This window comes from Lithobates pipiens, unplaced genomic scaffold, assembly GCF_037356315.1.
Source record: "Lithobates pipiens isolate NorthernLeopardFrog02 unplaced genomic scaffold, aLitPip1_a1.2 Scaffold_10, whole genome shotgun sequence".
Taxonomy (NCBI): Eukaryota; Metazoa; Chordata; class Amphibia; order Anura; family Ranidae; genus Lithobates; species Lithobates pipiens.
The window spans coordinates 292,758-308,721 of NW_027507686.1; the positions used below are offsets into that span (position 1 = coordinate 292,758).

The following is a 15,964-nucleotide window of genomic DNA, read 5'->3' on the forward strand; positions in this document are numbered from 1 at the left end:
CTGTCACCATTCTATAACTGAGGCAAAAGAGTTATTGGTGCAGAAAATTCATATGTTGATTTTTGGTTCCTTGACTCCTGGGGGGGTCTTCTGACGGGCGGGATGGGAACATTTTATGTGACGTCACTTTATCTCACCTGGTTATATTTCATTGTAGGGGCTTTGAGCTGTATATGGCCAAGATCAGGAAGAACATGGATTTCCACCACGAGACGGAGAGACGCTCGCTGACCCAGCTCAAGAAGCAGTAAGAATCCCCGTTATCATAAGTAGCCAATCATAGCTCATCCCCATTATTTAAGTCAGATTTGCCACAAAATCTGTGTTTTAGAGAAGAATGAGATTGTAGAAATCACTTTTCCTTTTTACATTTTCTCTTCTACAGGATGGAGAGAATTCGTGCGAAACAAGAACGCTACCACCAAGGGAGGAAGCAGAGCGAGCAGGAGGAGACTGGTACGCTTTGCCACCAGATTCATATAGATAAATCAAATCTCCATTTATTAGGAAGAATCTCAGAATTAACCACTTCAGACCCGGAAGGATTTACCCCCTTAATGACCAGGCCGTTTTTGCGATACGGCACTGTCACTTTGACAATTACGCAGTCATGTGATGATTTACCCAACTAAAATTGGCGTCCTTTTTTCCCCACAAATAGAGCTTTCTTTTGGGTGTATTTGATCACCTTTGAAGTTTTTATTTTTTGCGCTATAAACAAAAAAAGAGCGACAATTTTGAAAAAAAAACAAAAAAAACCCATCGTTTAGTTTCTGCTATAAAACACCCCAAAAAAAAAAAAAAAAAAACACATTTTTTCCTCAGTTTATCCCAATATGGATTCTGCTACATATTTTTGGTAAAAAAATCGCAATAAGCGTATATATTGATTGGTTTGTGCAAAAGTAAGTGCGTCTACAAAATAGGCGACAGATTTAGGGACTTTTTCTTTTTTTTTTTTATTAGAGTAGAGGTGTCTGGGATTTTTGCGGTGCTTATAAATAATGTACTCTACTCTATTTATCTTATTATTTGGGATGAGGTGCCGACTTTATGGGTCTTCCGCCATTAGTCTGACTTTTATTGTTTTTGTTTTTACTGATAATGGCGGCGAACTACGATTTTTAGTGGGATTGCGCCGAACAAATCTGACACCTAAGTGCCATTTTTTGGTGACCAGTGACATTTATGCAGCGATCAGAGCTATAAATATACACTGATTACTGTATAAATGGCATCGGCAGGGAAGGGGTTAACATTAGGGGCGATCAAGGGGTTCCCTGGGAGGTGTTTTTTAACTGTAGGGGGGGGGGGGGGACTGACTGGGAGTACAGAGAGAGATCGTTGTTCCTGAACACTAGGAACAGCAGATCTCTCCCTCCTCCCCTGTCAGAATGGGGATCCGCCTGGTTTACATAAACAGATCCCCATTCTGCCTCTTTACCACGATCGCGGGTCCACCGGATCAATGGGTGAGCTCCCGGGGCGCAGGCGATCTACGCCAGCAGCTTGGTTCCCCTCCTCCTCCTCCCCCCTCTTCTGCCAGCCAGTAAAGGAGCGCAGCGCACTTCACACATTCATGTAATAGGGGCCCGGCCTTTGAAGCGATGGCCGCGGCAGCACCTGACCAGCCGATTGGAAGATCGCCTGCGGTGAGCAACCTTTCTCAACCTTTTCAACACAGAGGAACCCTTGAAATAGTTCTCCGGTCTCGGGGGAACCCTCTGCTAAAAATTAGAAATCTGCAACTCATGATACATTAGTGTGATGGTCAGTGGGAAGAACGGTCCTTACACTTGTGGTCATTGGGAAGAATTCCCTCCTTACAGAGAGCTTAATAGATCAATGGTGTCGGTGGGAACTTATCTGAGAGGCAGAAATTTCCCAATGCTGAAGGAACCCCTACAACCTCTGGAGGAACCCCTACAACCTCTGGAGGAACCCTGGTTGAGAATCCCTGGTGTAGAAGTATGTATGTGTGTAGCTGCTGACTTTGAATTCTTAAAGGGGCGGGCGGACCCCTCTTCAGTATATTTGTTTAGTTTATGTCGCTGTGGACCGCACAGATACTTTTCTGCATTTGCCTGTCGCTGACGCCGTGGTTTTTTTTGTTTCACAGGAGAGGAGGAAGGAACAAAGAAGAAGAAATCAAAAAAGATCCACTGGAGCCGCCCTTGGCTGGATCACGCTTCAGGTACTTGTCAATAATGCTCCATCCATCCATCCATCCATGGCGGCCGTAATCTTCTATGTAATCTGATGAAGGAAAATATCGCTTCCTCTTGTCTAGCAAAGAGCCATCAGATGTTGGAGAATGTGTCACCAATCTGGCGGTGACGTCTCCTGATTCGGGAAGAAGTGATTGGCTGCAGTGTAATTCTCTGGTTACTTGCTTTGGTTTTCTCTGTGGCCGATCTCTGCAGAGCTCCGTCCTTTGCAGCTGCACAAATAGGCAAACTCCATCTTTGTGTGTGTAAAACAATCGCTCTTTATGGCCAATCAGCTTCTAGGCAGCGGTTCTCATCTCCCGTCCTCGGGATCCACCAACAGGCCAGGTTTTCAAGATAACTGACATACATCCCATGTGATATCATTTGCTGCTCCATGGTGACATATTCTAGTCTGCATCTCCCCCGAGGTAATACAGAAAACCTGGCCTGTTAGTGGCCTGGAGATGAGAAGCCCTGCTCTAGGGTCTGTTTAGGATTCATTGATATTCTAAATGATTTGTTTCAGTTCCCATATGTGGAGTTCAGGTAGAGAAAGCTCTGCCATGGGGCTGCACAGACTTCTCAGTTTAAAAAAAAAAAAAAAAGTTTGTTTTTTATCAATTCTTTTTATTTGTCATATGTTTGTATTAAACCTTCGCTTAGTTTTTTGTATCCTGTGCCCGCAGTGCTGCATTCGGGGGATTATTTCCTATTTGAGTCAGACAGCGAGGAAGAGGAGGAGTCCGCACTGGAGGAACCAAAACCACCCAAACAGAGCGCCTTCCAGGTGAGGAGGAGGAGCCGTGTGAAGATGGCGTTTGATATATACTCATTATTGCAGAGTCTTCATCCAGTTGTACCAAATGATGACATAAAAATACTTAAATTATCATTTTCAAGTCGATAAAAGAAAATAAATGGCGAGGTTGTGTCGCCATTTTACAATGCAATCTTATTTAGCCAAAACTCTTCATGCAGGAAAAGTTTTAATCACCGGCCTATCGGGGCATTTTTATTTTTTGCACACGTCAACAAATTTCAATCTTTATTCTATAAATTACTATAACCCCACAAAAAACTGAAAGCAGGGTACCCTGGAGAATAGAATGGTGGTAGTTGCAATTTTTTTATGTTGCACGATATTTGTGCAGTTATGTATAAAATTAATATTTTCAGGAAAAAATGCACTAAAATAAATCTTAGTACAAACACGATATTATACCCGATTTTTGGGTAAAATATAAAAGATTGTGTTGTGGAAATTGATACCCAACTTTTCAAATTGCGCACACCCCTGGAAAAACGATGGTACCCAAAATTCCCCATAGATGGCGCTTTACCCGGCGGGTCATCAGTTTAGAGTTCATTGGGAATTATGGTGAATAATTCTTTACCGATGTGACCCCAACATTCGGGACGATACCTCACATGTGTGTGGGAATCAAGGTTTACATACATGTCCTCCCCCTACGCTGTTCTTTTTATATAGGGGGGGTGGGGGGTTGCAGGGTGCTTTAAAAAAAATATATTGATTTTATTACCCCCCCCCCCCCCGTGTCTCCCCTGCCCTCCAGTGCAGCTTAACAAACCCGGCTGTGACATTGTAATTATTGGTGCAGTTTGGGGGGTGCAGCTTGGGAGCCCCGAGTCACCCAATCACTTTTATTGGAAAGCCTTTGTTGGCTCTTCATATCAATATCCCAGTTGGTGCCGTAGCCCTGAGCTTGATTTATTACCTTATCTACCATTCCATTGACGACATTTACCTTGGCAAACCAATGGATGGTTAAAGCACAACTCCGGCCAGGAAGGGCGGGGAACTGACGGATTTTTATTGCTGTCTATGTTCTATTCTGGAGAGTCGCCGTCACTCTTGTCTGGGGACGACTGTCATAGGATGGGAGTTGTAGTTGTCATCAGAAATGGATAGTCAGCTTTCCTGTCACTTCCTATGACCCCCTGGGGAGATTTTCCCTCACTTCCTGTCCTCCTGACACCTCTACAAAGAATGGGAGGGGCCTGGGGCAGGAACATCCCAATCACAGCATTGTGTGATCTCACCTTTCCTGTCTATTGGAGAGATTTTCTATCACTTCCTGTCCTGACTGAGGAAAAATCTCCCCAACATCCACAGATGGTAAAACTCCTTCCCCCAGACCCCTCCGCCCACTGCTCTAATCACAACACTATAAAAGGTGTTGGCTGGAGACGGATTATTTTTGTATCCCGGGATCTGGTGGTTATTAATGGGGCTGATGTGAACTGAATTTGTGTCCGGCGCTCCTCTACCTCCGGGGACCTCATCGGCCATTTTATTCCAACTCTTCCACAGAACTATTTCTTTAAATCTTTAATGTGTTTCTTCTGTAACAATGTATCTGTAATCCTGCCTCCTGTGTGTGACCCACCATTGCTGTCCGTCCATTAATCCCGCCCATTTCATGTCCCCTCTAGCTGGCTTACCAGGCCTGGGTGACCAATGCCAAGTCTGCGTTGAAGGAGAGGAGGAGGAGCCAGAAAGGAAGGATGGAAGCTGCAAAGACTCCGGGTGGAGAAGCCCAACCCGAAGGAGGTGACTGAAGATTTCCCTATTTATATATCCGCCATTTATTATTCTATTTCTGTCTGTATAGTTCTATTTTACTGGGAATATATAATCCCCTCCGGGGGGGGCGATTCATGGATCGGACTTTATACGGATCTTCTTCCTCCTCTCCGTGTATATTGGAGGACCCCGATGCCGAGGCCCCGGTAATGTTCTGCCGGGACTTTGACCTCCGGCTCTGGGAGAGACGGGAAAATGAGGATTCTGAGGAACTTTTCCATTTATTAAATACAAATTTATATTTGTAGCCAAGTATAGACAATGTATCGCTTTAGCTGCCAATTGCGCGGTCGTGCGACGCTGTACACAAACAACATCAACGTCCTTTTTTCCCCACAAATAGAGATTTCTTTTGGTGGTATTTGGTCACCTCTGCGTTTTTTATTTTTTGTGCTATAAACCAAAAAAGTCTGACAATTTTGAAAAAAAAAACACTTTTTTATTTTCTGCTATAAAACATCCAATAAAAATATAAAAAAAAACAAACAAATGTATTCATCAATTTAAGCCAAAATGCTGCTACATGTTTTTGGTAAAAAATCGCAATAAGCGTATATTGATTGGTGCAAACCAAAGTTATATCGTCTACAGTAGAAAGATTTCGTTTTTTTTTAATTTACTGTTTATTTATTTTTACTAGTAATGGCGGCGATCTGCGTTTTTTAGCGGGACTGTGACATTGCAGGGGACAGATCTGACTAAGTGACACTTTTTTGTGATCAGTGACACCAATACACTGATTACTGTATAAATGACGCTGGCAGGGAAGTTCGCACTGCGATCAGTGAACTTACCTGGGGTGACACCCACAGCGCTTCGCACAAGGCAGTGTGAACCGCCTGCAGGAGAGAAGCGATGAGGGAACTGGTGCTGGAATCGCACTGGTTTCCGCATGGCACTGGTGTGAACTCGGGGTAAAGCTTTATTTGCATTAAAACATGTTCACAGAGATCAATAGCTGAAGATGGAATTATTCCACACAGGTGTCTGACTTCCCAGGGACTGACCCGCCTGGGATGGCTCCGTATAAAGATGAATCCTTCCTCAGAGTAGATGTGGATTGCTGGACTTGGCTCTCTTGTACTTCCTGAATTATGGATTAAATGTTTCTTTACAAAATAAAGATTGTATCTAACAAGTGAGAAAAAAACAGATAGAAAACTGACATTAACTTCTGAACGTCGAGAAACAACTTCAATAAAAAGACCCCAAAAATCATCATTTCCCTTTGAATTTTGTCTTTTAGCGGCAGAGCCGGCACCTGACAGCCAGGAACCTCCAGCAGAACACCCGGAGGAGCCGGACACGTCGGACGATGACCAAGGTGAGGAAGTCGGAGAAGTCCATTCCAGGCTTTCCATTCATCTCTTGCTGAAGGTTCTCCTGAGGGTGGACTGTACTGGCAGGATCTTGATGATCTTCTTATGGAATGCCGGTTCCCTGGCTTCCTCTGAGCTCAGTAATTTCCGGTCACTGACCCGGAACACGCAGATTTAAAGCAGTGAAGTTTGAACTCCTGATCTGCTTACATGTTCCGGGTTAGAGACTTATTGTGAGGAAATGTGACCGCCAAGAGCTAGAAGGAGATCAGCAATGACAGCCGGCATCTGGAAAGCCGGCCTCCACCATAGAGCTGTATACACGGAGACAATCGGTGCAAGCTCTCGTACCTCCTATAGATTTGTCCTGTCAGTCTTGTGAAGCGTCCAATCAGATTGCTGACTTCCCCAGTGCAGATAAGTAAACTTGTCAGGAAAAATGGGAATCTAATAAATGCATAAATTTCATGTGATTCCAGCCCTACCCATGCGCAGCGGGGGGCCCTGTGATTCCAGCCCTACCCATGCGCAGCGGGGGGCCCTGTGATTCCAGCCCTACCCATGCGCAGCGGGGCCCCTCCAGCCTTCTGCACTTGGCTTATTGGTGGAATTCCTGACTGTCCAATAAGGAGGCCTCGTGGTAATTGCTGAACCTTGTAGATAAGATTGCTGGAAGGTCTCTGGGCTCCCGTGAAAAGCAATGGAGTCCGCATTGTATGTCTGCATTCCCTTTACTTTTTATGACTGAGGGGTTTTCCTACAAAACGGCTCAGTCACTATTTGAAATATAATCATCCAAAACAAGAAGAAATGAAAAGGGGGTACCCTCATCCTAAAATGGCAATAGAAGGAGCTGGGGACCCCCAACAGTCACCAGAAAAAGGGCGAAATGGACTCTATCGGTACACAAGGACTGCATGAAAAAAACAAATAAAAAAATATGTATTTTATTGCTACAGAATCTAAAAAATTGTTTATATCCAGATACATTAAAGTGTTTGTTAGCCTAAAAAAAAAATGGAATCTTGTTCCCTAAAAGCATGTTACAGAGCAGTGCTTGTCCTCTGTCATTTGTATCACCTGAAATACCCGACTGATCCTGCCTGGCTATACCCGCCCCTCTGTAAACGGACTGTGGTGTATCATGGCAGCTGAGCCCTGACAGTTTAGGCGCCTCTGTCATCCACAGCTTTCCTCTGTCCTCCTCTCACCCCTCCCCTCCCTACCTGTCAGCCTCCTCCACTCCCCAGCCCCCCCCCCCCCCCTTCTGCTAACATAACGACAATATAAACCCCCCACCCCCCTCTGTAACATAACATTATGTGTTTCTTATATAAAAAAGAAGGCAATCTGTTCTTGTATCAGAGCATCTCCCGGCGCTCACGTGACTCCTCACCTCTCTCCTCCCCAGCCCCACCCACTATAGCTGTCAGTCGGTGAGAGGAAAGAGCTGAGGAGTCACGTGAGCACCGGGAGATGCTCTGATACAGGAACAGGTCGGAATCTTTTTTATATAACAGACACATAATGTTATGTTACAGAGGGGGATGGGAGGTTTTTAAAGTAGTGGTTTAACAACCATCTCATAGTCACAAAAAGTGACTTTTAACATAAAAACATATATAACGCTGATAATGTAACACCCTACACGGTGCACAAGGCCTGGGTGTGCTATACTTCGATCCTTGTAGTGTATTGATTGTCTTCTACATGTTTCGTGGACAATTCCACTTCTTCAGGAGGAATATTTTCAGAATATTATCTGTAACAAAACACATCAATCAACTGAAAAGCATATTATTCATAATGCATGCTAAATACAGTACTGACTATATTGTAGGGGGACACCACATATTTTCTTACCAGCGATAGCCGGCATCTATGAGAGAACAGGGTGAAAATCACCCCTCCCCCACAGGGGGTAAAGAGCTAGTGCACCACCAGGAGAACTGGAAAAACTGTATGAGCAATAAAAGACTAGCCGCAGTAAAAAAAACTCAAAGCAAAAGGAAAACAATGACAGGGAGGAGAAAAAGGGATGTGAAATCGATACACTAGGAGAATCGATCGATGCATAGCACACCCTGGCCTTGTGCACCGTGTGAAGTGTAACATTATCAGAGTTATATATGTTTTTATGTTCAAACTCACTTTATGTGAATGAGATGCATGTCATTTTAGTAATGTATCTGGATAAGAATTTTTTTTAGTTTCTGTATCAATAAAATACATATTTTTACGTTTTCTTTTTTCATGCAGTCCTTGGGTACCGAGAGTCCATTTTCCCCTTTTTTCTGGGGGCTATTGGGGGTCGTCTCCGGTTTCTACTTTAGTCACGATTTGATCAAATGGATTTGGATATAAAGTATCCAGCATGTCGGCATTGTTCACAGAATACACTCTGACTGGATCCTCGTATCTGTGGAACTCTTTGGATCTCAGGCCCCGTTTGTAAGCAGAGCCTCATTTTCTCTTCAAGTCAAGATTAAGCACCGTCCTCTCCACACACCCCCAACACCCCCCCCCCCCTGTCTATTGCTTGATCCCCTACCCAATGAGGCTACAACATTGCCAGTTGTGTGTCGGCGAGTGGGGCGGAGGCGAGTGGGGCGGAGGCGAGTGGGGCGGAGGCGAGTGGGGCGGAGGCGAGTTGGACGGGGGCGAGCTGGGCGGCGGCGAGCTGGGCTGCGGCGAGTTGGATAAGGTAAGTTTCCTCCTTGAGGACTAAAGTATTGCTTGGCCTGGGATCTTCAGGACTTCACATGGATCACTGTGAGGACTGATGCAGGTATTTGATGCCATCTAATCTGACATTTCTCTCTCCAGCAGGGGGCAGTAATGTGGTGCAGCGTATACTTGATATACTGAAGTTTCTCTGGGTCCTCCTGCTTGCCATGCTGGATGGGTTGATAGACTGGCTGGGCACACTAACCAGACAGTATGTGGACATGACAACGGTTCTGTGGGTGGAGAGATACATCCTGGCACAAAAACTATCCAAGGTAGGATGACATTTCTCACTGTCTGTAGTTATAAATACTGAGGCTACATACAAAGATTTTGGGGGTTCACTGTTAGAGGACCTAAAGTTTGTAAACTGACCAAAGCAGGGGGGGGGGGGTGTATTTGTTATTCTTGATAAAGGAACGGTTTACTTCCCTGGTCAGAGCTGCCTGCATGAGAGCCGATATTCTAGTGACCAGAGGGGTAACAATCAGAAGTGGAAGAAGCCAAGATCTGCAGAAGAAGCAGGGAGATCTTTGCACTGCAGATCCTCCATAAAGCTTCCTCTCCAACTAACATCCACAAATCCCACTCCAGATCTTGTGTAAGGCAGCAGTGCCTTAGATACTCTCACACTGCAGATACTGTGAGGTTCATAATACAGGGGGGGTAACAAAACGTCCCACACTCCGCTTCCTTCATATACCGCTTCCTTCATATACCGCTTCCTTCATATACCGCTTCCTCCCAGTCTAAATATAGATAGCAGATATTCCAGCCGCTCCCAACAAACAAGACAATACTCGTTTGGTTGCTGAACATGGACTGTTATTGAAAACACAGGTAATACTCTGGACGATCCCCGAACCCTTGCATTCTGGGCGGTGAAGACAGTCCAATCAGCAGTGAGAGCTGTTTGCCCCTCACCAATCTCACAGCTAATCTACATACACATCCCATAATATCCAAGGCAGACACGATAGAACATTGGAATACAACCACACCCCAAACGGCAGAGACCATCATGGCCTCCTTAATAATGTCCTTTTGCATTACTTAACAGAACATCTTCCTAAATGCTTGGAGCTCCCTCAAATGCCAGGGCTCATAGTCATGTATCCGGGTCCTCCAAGGCCCATAGTCGTGTATCTGGGTCCTCCAGGGCCCATAGTCGTGTATCTGGGTCCTCCAGGGCCCATAGTAGTGTATCTGGGTCCTCCAGGGCCCATAGACGTGTGTCTGGGTCCCCCAGGGCCCATAGTCATGTATCCGGGTCCTCCAGGACCCATAGTCATGTATCCGGGTCCTCCAGGGCCCATAGTCATGTATCCGGGTCATCTGGGGCCCATAGTCATGTATCCGGGTCCTCCAGGGCCCATAGACGTTTATCCGGGTCCTCTGGGGCCCATATGTGGTACACAAGAGACCAGCATGCAGTCCCCTCTTCTGTCCCGGGTGAGTCTGTCACAAGGCGGCCTGCAATACAAAAGGTCTACAGGAAAACTGCTTTAGAATAACATCTTTAGATGTGTCCTATAAGATTACATCAGAAAGAATCCCAGCAGACTTCTGCAGTATGTTGGTAGGAAGGATGAGGCCCCAAAATGGAATCCGTAAGTGGTCAGCAGAGGCTCCCATTCAATAACAAGATGCTTCCAAGTGGATTCTTAAAGAGGAAGTAAACCCTGATGAGTTTACTTCCTCTTTCATTCCCTGCAAAGGTAAAGCATAATGGACTACTATGCATCGCATCGCATAGTAGTCCATTATGTGTCACTTACCTGACACAGGAGCCAGCGAAGTCACCGCTGTCCCCTGTAGTTCGGCATCCATATTCTCAGTGGGTCTTACCACTCCGCCGCTGTCATTCGGCGAAGCCGCGATGACGTCACTCCCGCGCATGCGCACGGGAGCCGCCATGCGCGGCATATTCGCCGTTGACGGTGCTGCGCTCAGTGCACCTGCGTTCCGCTGTCTACGGCGCATGTGCCGTAGACAGCAGTGCCTGTCTTTCGGTAAATATCTCCTAAACTGTGTAGGTTTAGGAGATATTTCTTGGACCTACAGGTAAGCCTTAATCTAGGCTTACCTGTAGGTCAAAGTGTGTTGTAAGGGTTTACAACCACTTTAAGAAAGTCGGTATATATTGATCATAAAAACAAGTTTAAACATCAGCGCGTTTCGTGGCTTTTTAGTGGCCACTTCATCAGGAGAAGATGTACACTACACCTTTTTATTGGGGGGGGTCCTTCAGAGTATACTGGAAACAGGAATCCAAACCATCGCATTGCTATTTACAAAGTGGGGAGGGGCTGAAAATTTACAATCAAAGTGAATGAATGATACAAAGAATAGGAAATGTCAGCTGAGTCTTCAGTATACGAGTTTAAAAAAAAAAAAATACATTGCGATTCTATCAGGGGTTCCCTTTTTTGTTCTGGTCAGGACACCTAACAAGCCATTTGCTCCTTTGTATGTTTCCTGACTGTCCTTATCTAATCTGAGAAAACATTCTACTTACTGAGCTCTAAAGCTCAAGCTGAACTTTACACTACAATGGAAGGAGGCGGAGCACTGCAAGCAAAGGAGGCGGAGCACTGCAAGCGAAGGAGGCGGAGCACTGCAAGCGAAGGAGGCGGAGCACTGCAAGGGAAGAAGGCGGAGCACTGCAAGGGAAGGAGGCGGAGCACTAGAAGGCAAGGAGGCGGAGCACTGCAAGGGAAGAAGGCGGAGCACTGCAAGGCAAGGAGGCGGAGCACTGCAAGGCAAGGAGGCGGAGCACTGCAAGGCAAGGAGGCGGAGCACTGCAAGGGAAGGAGGCGGAGCACTGCAAGGGAAGAAGGCGGAGCACTGCAAGGGAAGGAGGCGGAGCACTAGAAGGGAAGGAGGCGGAGCACTGCAATAGAAGGAGGCGGAGCACTGCAAGTGAAGGAGGCGGAGCAGTGATTTCACTCCATTCCCTCTCCTTCCTGCCGCTGACTCTACAAGTTTCAGGCAGAGCTCTTGGAATTAATTTACTAAAGGCAGATAAAATTCACTTTTTAAGGGAGATTGCACTTTGCAAGGAAGTTTTCCCCGGAGCGAATGAGGTGACCTCCATGATCCAATCATGTGCAAGCAAAAATCTTGTTTTTATTTTCCTTGCATGTGATTGGGTTTTTGTGGCAAAGTGAAATTTCACCTCATTCACCAAGTTGTAGGAACAAGTCCTCAGCAAAATGCAACTTCCTTCACAGGATTGTATCCCCCATAGAGGCCGGTGTTGTGGGGCCTGAGGGTTTATCTAATGAAAACAGACACAAGTCCATCTAGTTGTGTATTTGTAAAACACTGAGAAAGTCAAATAAACGAATATAAAGCATTTTTCTAAAGTTTATAAATGTAACAAACTAATAGAATTGCCCCAATCCGTTGTCTGGAGGTGAACGTTCCGCCACCTTGTGTCTTGAAGAGAAGAGGGTTTTATCAGAGGGTTGAGCTGTAGATAGAAACGATCGCTGTACGTTTTTCTATAGGGGGAAGATGTGACTCGAAGAGACCTGACCACCATCTATGAGACCGGCCGGGACACAAAGGTAGCCGGTCCCTCCACATTCCCTGAGGCACCGACTCCAGACAAAGGCGTGGATTCCCAGACCAGTATGGCTACAAGGTAGGTGAATGGACAACCCTGAGAGAGAGATACTCCAAAAATAGTAGAAGAGAAAGACAAAGTCTCCTCTAAGTCTAGTTTTAGGTTTCTGGAAAGAATCGAATGAAAGATTCCACACGTGAGTAGAGGTTGGATCTTCAGATGTGGGGGGTGGAGGACGAGCGTGTGCTGAAGGGCGCACTCAGTGCGGTTTATTCGGTAGAATGGCGTGTTGTAGAGAGTTGGGTGCCAATACAAGGATGAGGATACAATACAAGGCCCAGAAGAAGGGATGGAGGTCTGGAGAGGTGAGGAGACCTGAGAAGACAATCCGACAAAATACACATTCATTGCCTGAACATTCTAGAAGTGCTGACTGGGGGAAAGAGACTGAGGAAATGCCTTCTCCTATCTGCAGCAGATTGATGACATTTTCTCAGTCTAGGAAAAAAATCACTTGATTATCGATCAGACTACTTTTTATAGATAAAAGATAAAGTAGAAGAATTCAACTGATACTGTATAATGTGATGTCAGAAATGTATATATTTAAGTAAGTGACTGATTTTCACCTTTTTCCTGGAACTGGTCATTCCTCATGTCCCGTGTCGTTCCTCGTGTCCCGTGTCCTTCCTCGCGTCCCATGTCGTTCCTCGTGTCCTGTATCACTCCTCGCGTCCTTCCTCGTGTCCCATGTCATTCCTCGTGTCCTTCCTCATGTCCTGTGTCATTCCTTGTGTTCCATGTCATTCCTTGTGCCCGGTGTCGTTCCTCGTGTCGTTCCTCGTGACGTTCCTCGTGCCCTGCGTCATTCCTCGTGCCCTGTGTCATTCCTCGTGCCCTGTGTCATTCCTCGTGCCCTGTGTCATTCCTCGTGCCCTGTGTCATTCCTCGTGCCCTGTGTCATTCCTCGTGTCCTGTGTCATTCCTCGTGTCCTGTGTCATTCCCCGTGTCCTGTGTCATTCCTCATATCCCGTGACGTTCCTCGTTTCCTGTGTTCCTCGTGTCCCGTGTCCTTCCTCGTGTCCTTCCTCACATCCCATCTCGTTCCTCGTGTCCTGTATTATTCCTCGCGTCCCGTGTCCTTCCTCGTGTCCTTCCTCGTGGCCCGTGTCCTTCCTCGTGGCCCGTGTCGTTCCTAGTGTCTCGTGTCGTTCCTCGTGTCATTCCTCATATCCCATATCATTCCTCATATCCATTATCGTTCCTCGTGTCGTCCTCCTGTCCCGTATCATTCCTTGTGTCCTTTGTTGTTCCTTGTGTCCTTTGTCGTTCCTCGTGTCCCTTGTCGTTCCTCGTGTCCTGAGTCATTTCTCGTGTCCTGTGTCATTCCTCGTGCCCTGTGTCATTCCTCGTGTCCTGTGTCATTCCCCGTGTCCTGTGTCATTCCTCATATCCCGTGACGTTCCTCGTTTCCTGTGTTCCTCGTGTCCCGTGTCCTTCCTCGTGTCCTTCCTCACATCCCATCTCGTTCCTCGTGTCCTGTATTATTCCTCGTGGCCCGTGTCCTTCCTCGTGGCCCGTGTCCTTCCTCGTGGCCCGTGTCCTTCCTCGTGGCCCGTGTCGTTCCTAGTGTCTCGTGTCGTTCCTCGTGTCATTCCTCATATCCCATATCATTCCTCATATCCATTATCGTTCCTCGTGTCGTCCTCCTGTCCCGTATCATTCCTTGTGTCCTTTGTTGTTCCTTGTGTCCTTTGTCGTTCCTCGTGTCCCTTGTCGTTCCTCGTGTCCTGTGTCATTTCTCGTGTCCTGTATCATACCTCATGTCCCATGTCATTCCTCGTGTCTTCCGCAGTGGCTGTGACGAGGAGGAAGGGATCAGCAGTATGGTGGACGGTACGGATATAATCACTCCGCTCAGCACCGGCTACAACACCCGCAGTAACAGCATGGAGCAGATTTCCACCCCTGTGGGGGAGGAGGAGGTCTCCCTGGGAAAAGACACTCTGGAGGTTCTACCAGCAAAGCGCTCCCGTACCGCCAGTGAATTATTGATATGCAGGTAAGTGAGGGAAAGGTCATCACCATATTGTATAATATCCTTTTATTGTGTTAGAAAGGTGTATAAAATATGGACTTCTTTAAGGTGGAACTAAACCCTCCTGTCCTTTACAGCCAAGGAAGCCGCCATCTTGGCCTCTGTTTGATCTGCAGTTGTCATGGTGATATGGCAGCAGACAGTCGGGGGGGAGGGCGGATGTTATCATTCGTTGCATTCCTTGTATGGAACGGTTTTGGGAAACTGATAAATTGGTGGGTTTAGTTCCACTTTAAGGAACATGGCAGCCAATCTGAACTCCTCTTACTGATGACAGTTTTGTACAAAATGATTCTGATTGGTTAGGATGGATTGCATTACTTTGCTGCTCAGGAAGCCAATACCGGAAGAAATGCTGAATTCCTTCCAAGACTGCGAGTTCATTGGGTGTTTTTGTGCTTTCTGATTGGCTGATCTGGAATGAACATACAGGTCAGGTTGGATGATCCGGAGAAGGTTCAGATGGGGAGCTCAGCAGAAGCCGCCTCCATGTTCTTAGATCTCCATGGGGGTTCCTCTATGCAGCGCACAGGGCGGTCTGTGTTGGTGGTCTTCAGTATTGGCCTCATTGATCTTCTCCTTCTTCTCTTCTCTGTTCTCAGGCCGCTGACCTTCCCAGAACTCTCAGAATCGAGTCATTTCTTCCGGTCACAGAGCCGCCCGCTGAGGCTGCTGTTTGCACTCTACCACTTGGTGGCGGCCCATTCAGAGCTCGTCTGTTACTTTATTATCATCCTGAACAACATGGTGAGCGCCTCCCTCGTCTCCCTCTTCCTTCCCATCCTGGTCTTCCTCTGGGCAATGCTGTCCATCCACCGGCCAAGCAAGAAATTCTGGATGACGGCCATTGTGTTCACTGAGGTGAGTCCTGAGCTTCCATGAATTGTGTTACAGAAGGTAGGTTGTCCCCACCATTCACAGCTATAAAGGAGAACGTATGGTATGTACCAGTAACGTCCCCTCCCCTGAGGGAGACAGTGCTCTGCTCCCCGAGCCCCACCCTTTTTTAAGCCAATTAGAGCCGTCAGCTCTAATGTGCTAAACAAAAACTTAATTGAAATCCATGCATCCTGTGCCCTGCATGTAAATTAGGGGGGGCAGACACTTGGGGCAGGAAGTGTCACCTTAGACTGGTGGGAGCCGAGACTTGGGGCAGGAAGTGTCACCTTAGACTGGGGGGAGCCGAGACTTGGGGCAGGAAGTGTCACCTTAGACTGGGGGGAGCAGAGACTTGGGGCAAGAAGTGTCCGCTTAGTCTGGAGGGGAGGGGGGGAGCAGAGACTTGGGTCAGGAAGTGTCACCGTAGTCTGGAGGGAGCAGAGACTTGGGGCAGGAAGTGTCACCTTAGACTGGAGGAGCAGAGACTTGGGGCAGGAAGTGTCCGCTTAGTCTGGAGGGGAGGGGGGGGAAGAGACTTGGGGCAGGAAGTGTCC

General features: G+C 46.9%; 1 protein-coding gene across 5 annotated transcripts in view; it reads left to right on the top strand.

Moving 5' to 3' along the window:
• Positions 1–15,964, top strand: part of PIEZO1 (piezo type mechanosensitive ion channel component 1 (Er blood group)) — a 204,499-nt gene that overhangs the window by 163,346 nt on the left and 25,189 nt on the right. For 4 of the 5 annotated variants that reach the window (XM_077450380.1, XM_077450390.1, XM_077450419.1 and 1 more), the window contains 10 exons: positions 158–247; positions 386–456; positions 2,120–2,194; positions 2,897–2,997; positions 4,665–4,782; positions 6,062–6,139; positions 8,961–9,136; positions 12,374–12,510; positions 14,289–14,495; positions 15,134–15,392. In XM_077450380.1, the coding sequence (XP_077306506.1) occupies positions 158–247; positions 386–456; positions 2,120–2,194; positions 2,897–2,997; positions 4,665–4,782; positions 6,062–6,139; positions 8,961–9,136; positions 12,374–12,510; positions 14,289–14,495; positions 15,134–15,392 (1,312 nt within the window). The remainder of the gene's footprint in view (positions 1–157; positions 248–385; positions 457–2,119; positions 2,195–2,896; positions 2,998–4,664; positions 4,783–6,061; positions 6,140–8,960; positions 9,137–12,373; positions 12,511–14,288; positions 14,496–15,133; positions 15,393–15,964) is intronic. The other variant, XM_077450398.1, reaches the window with a different exon arrangement.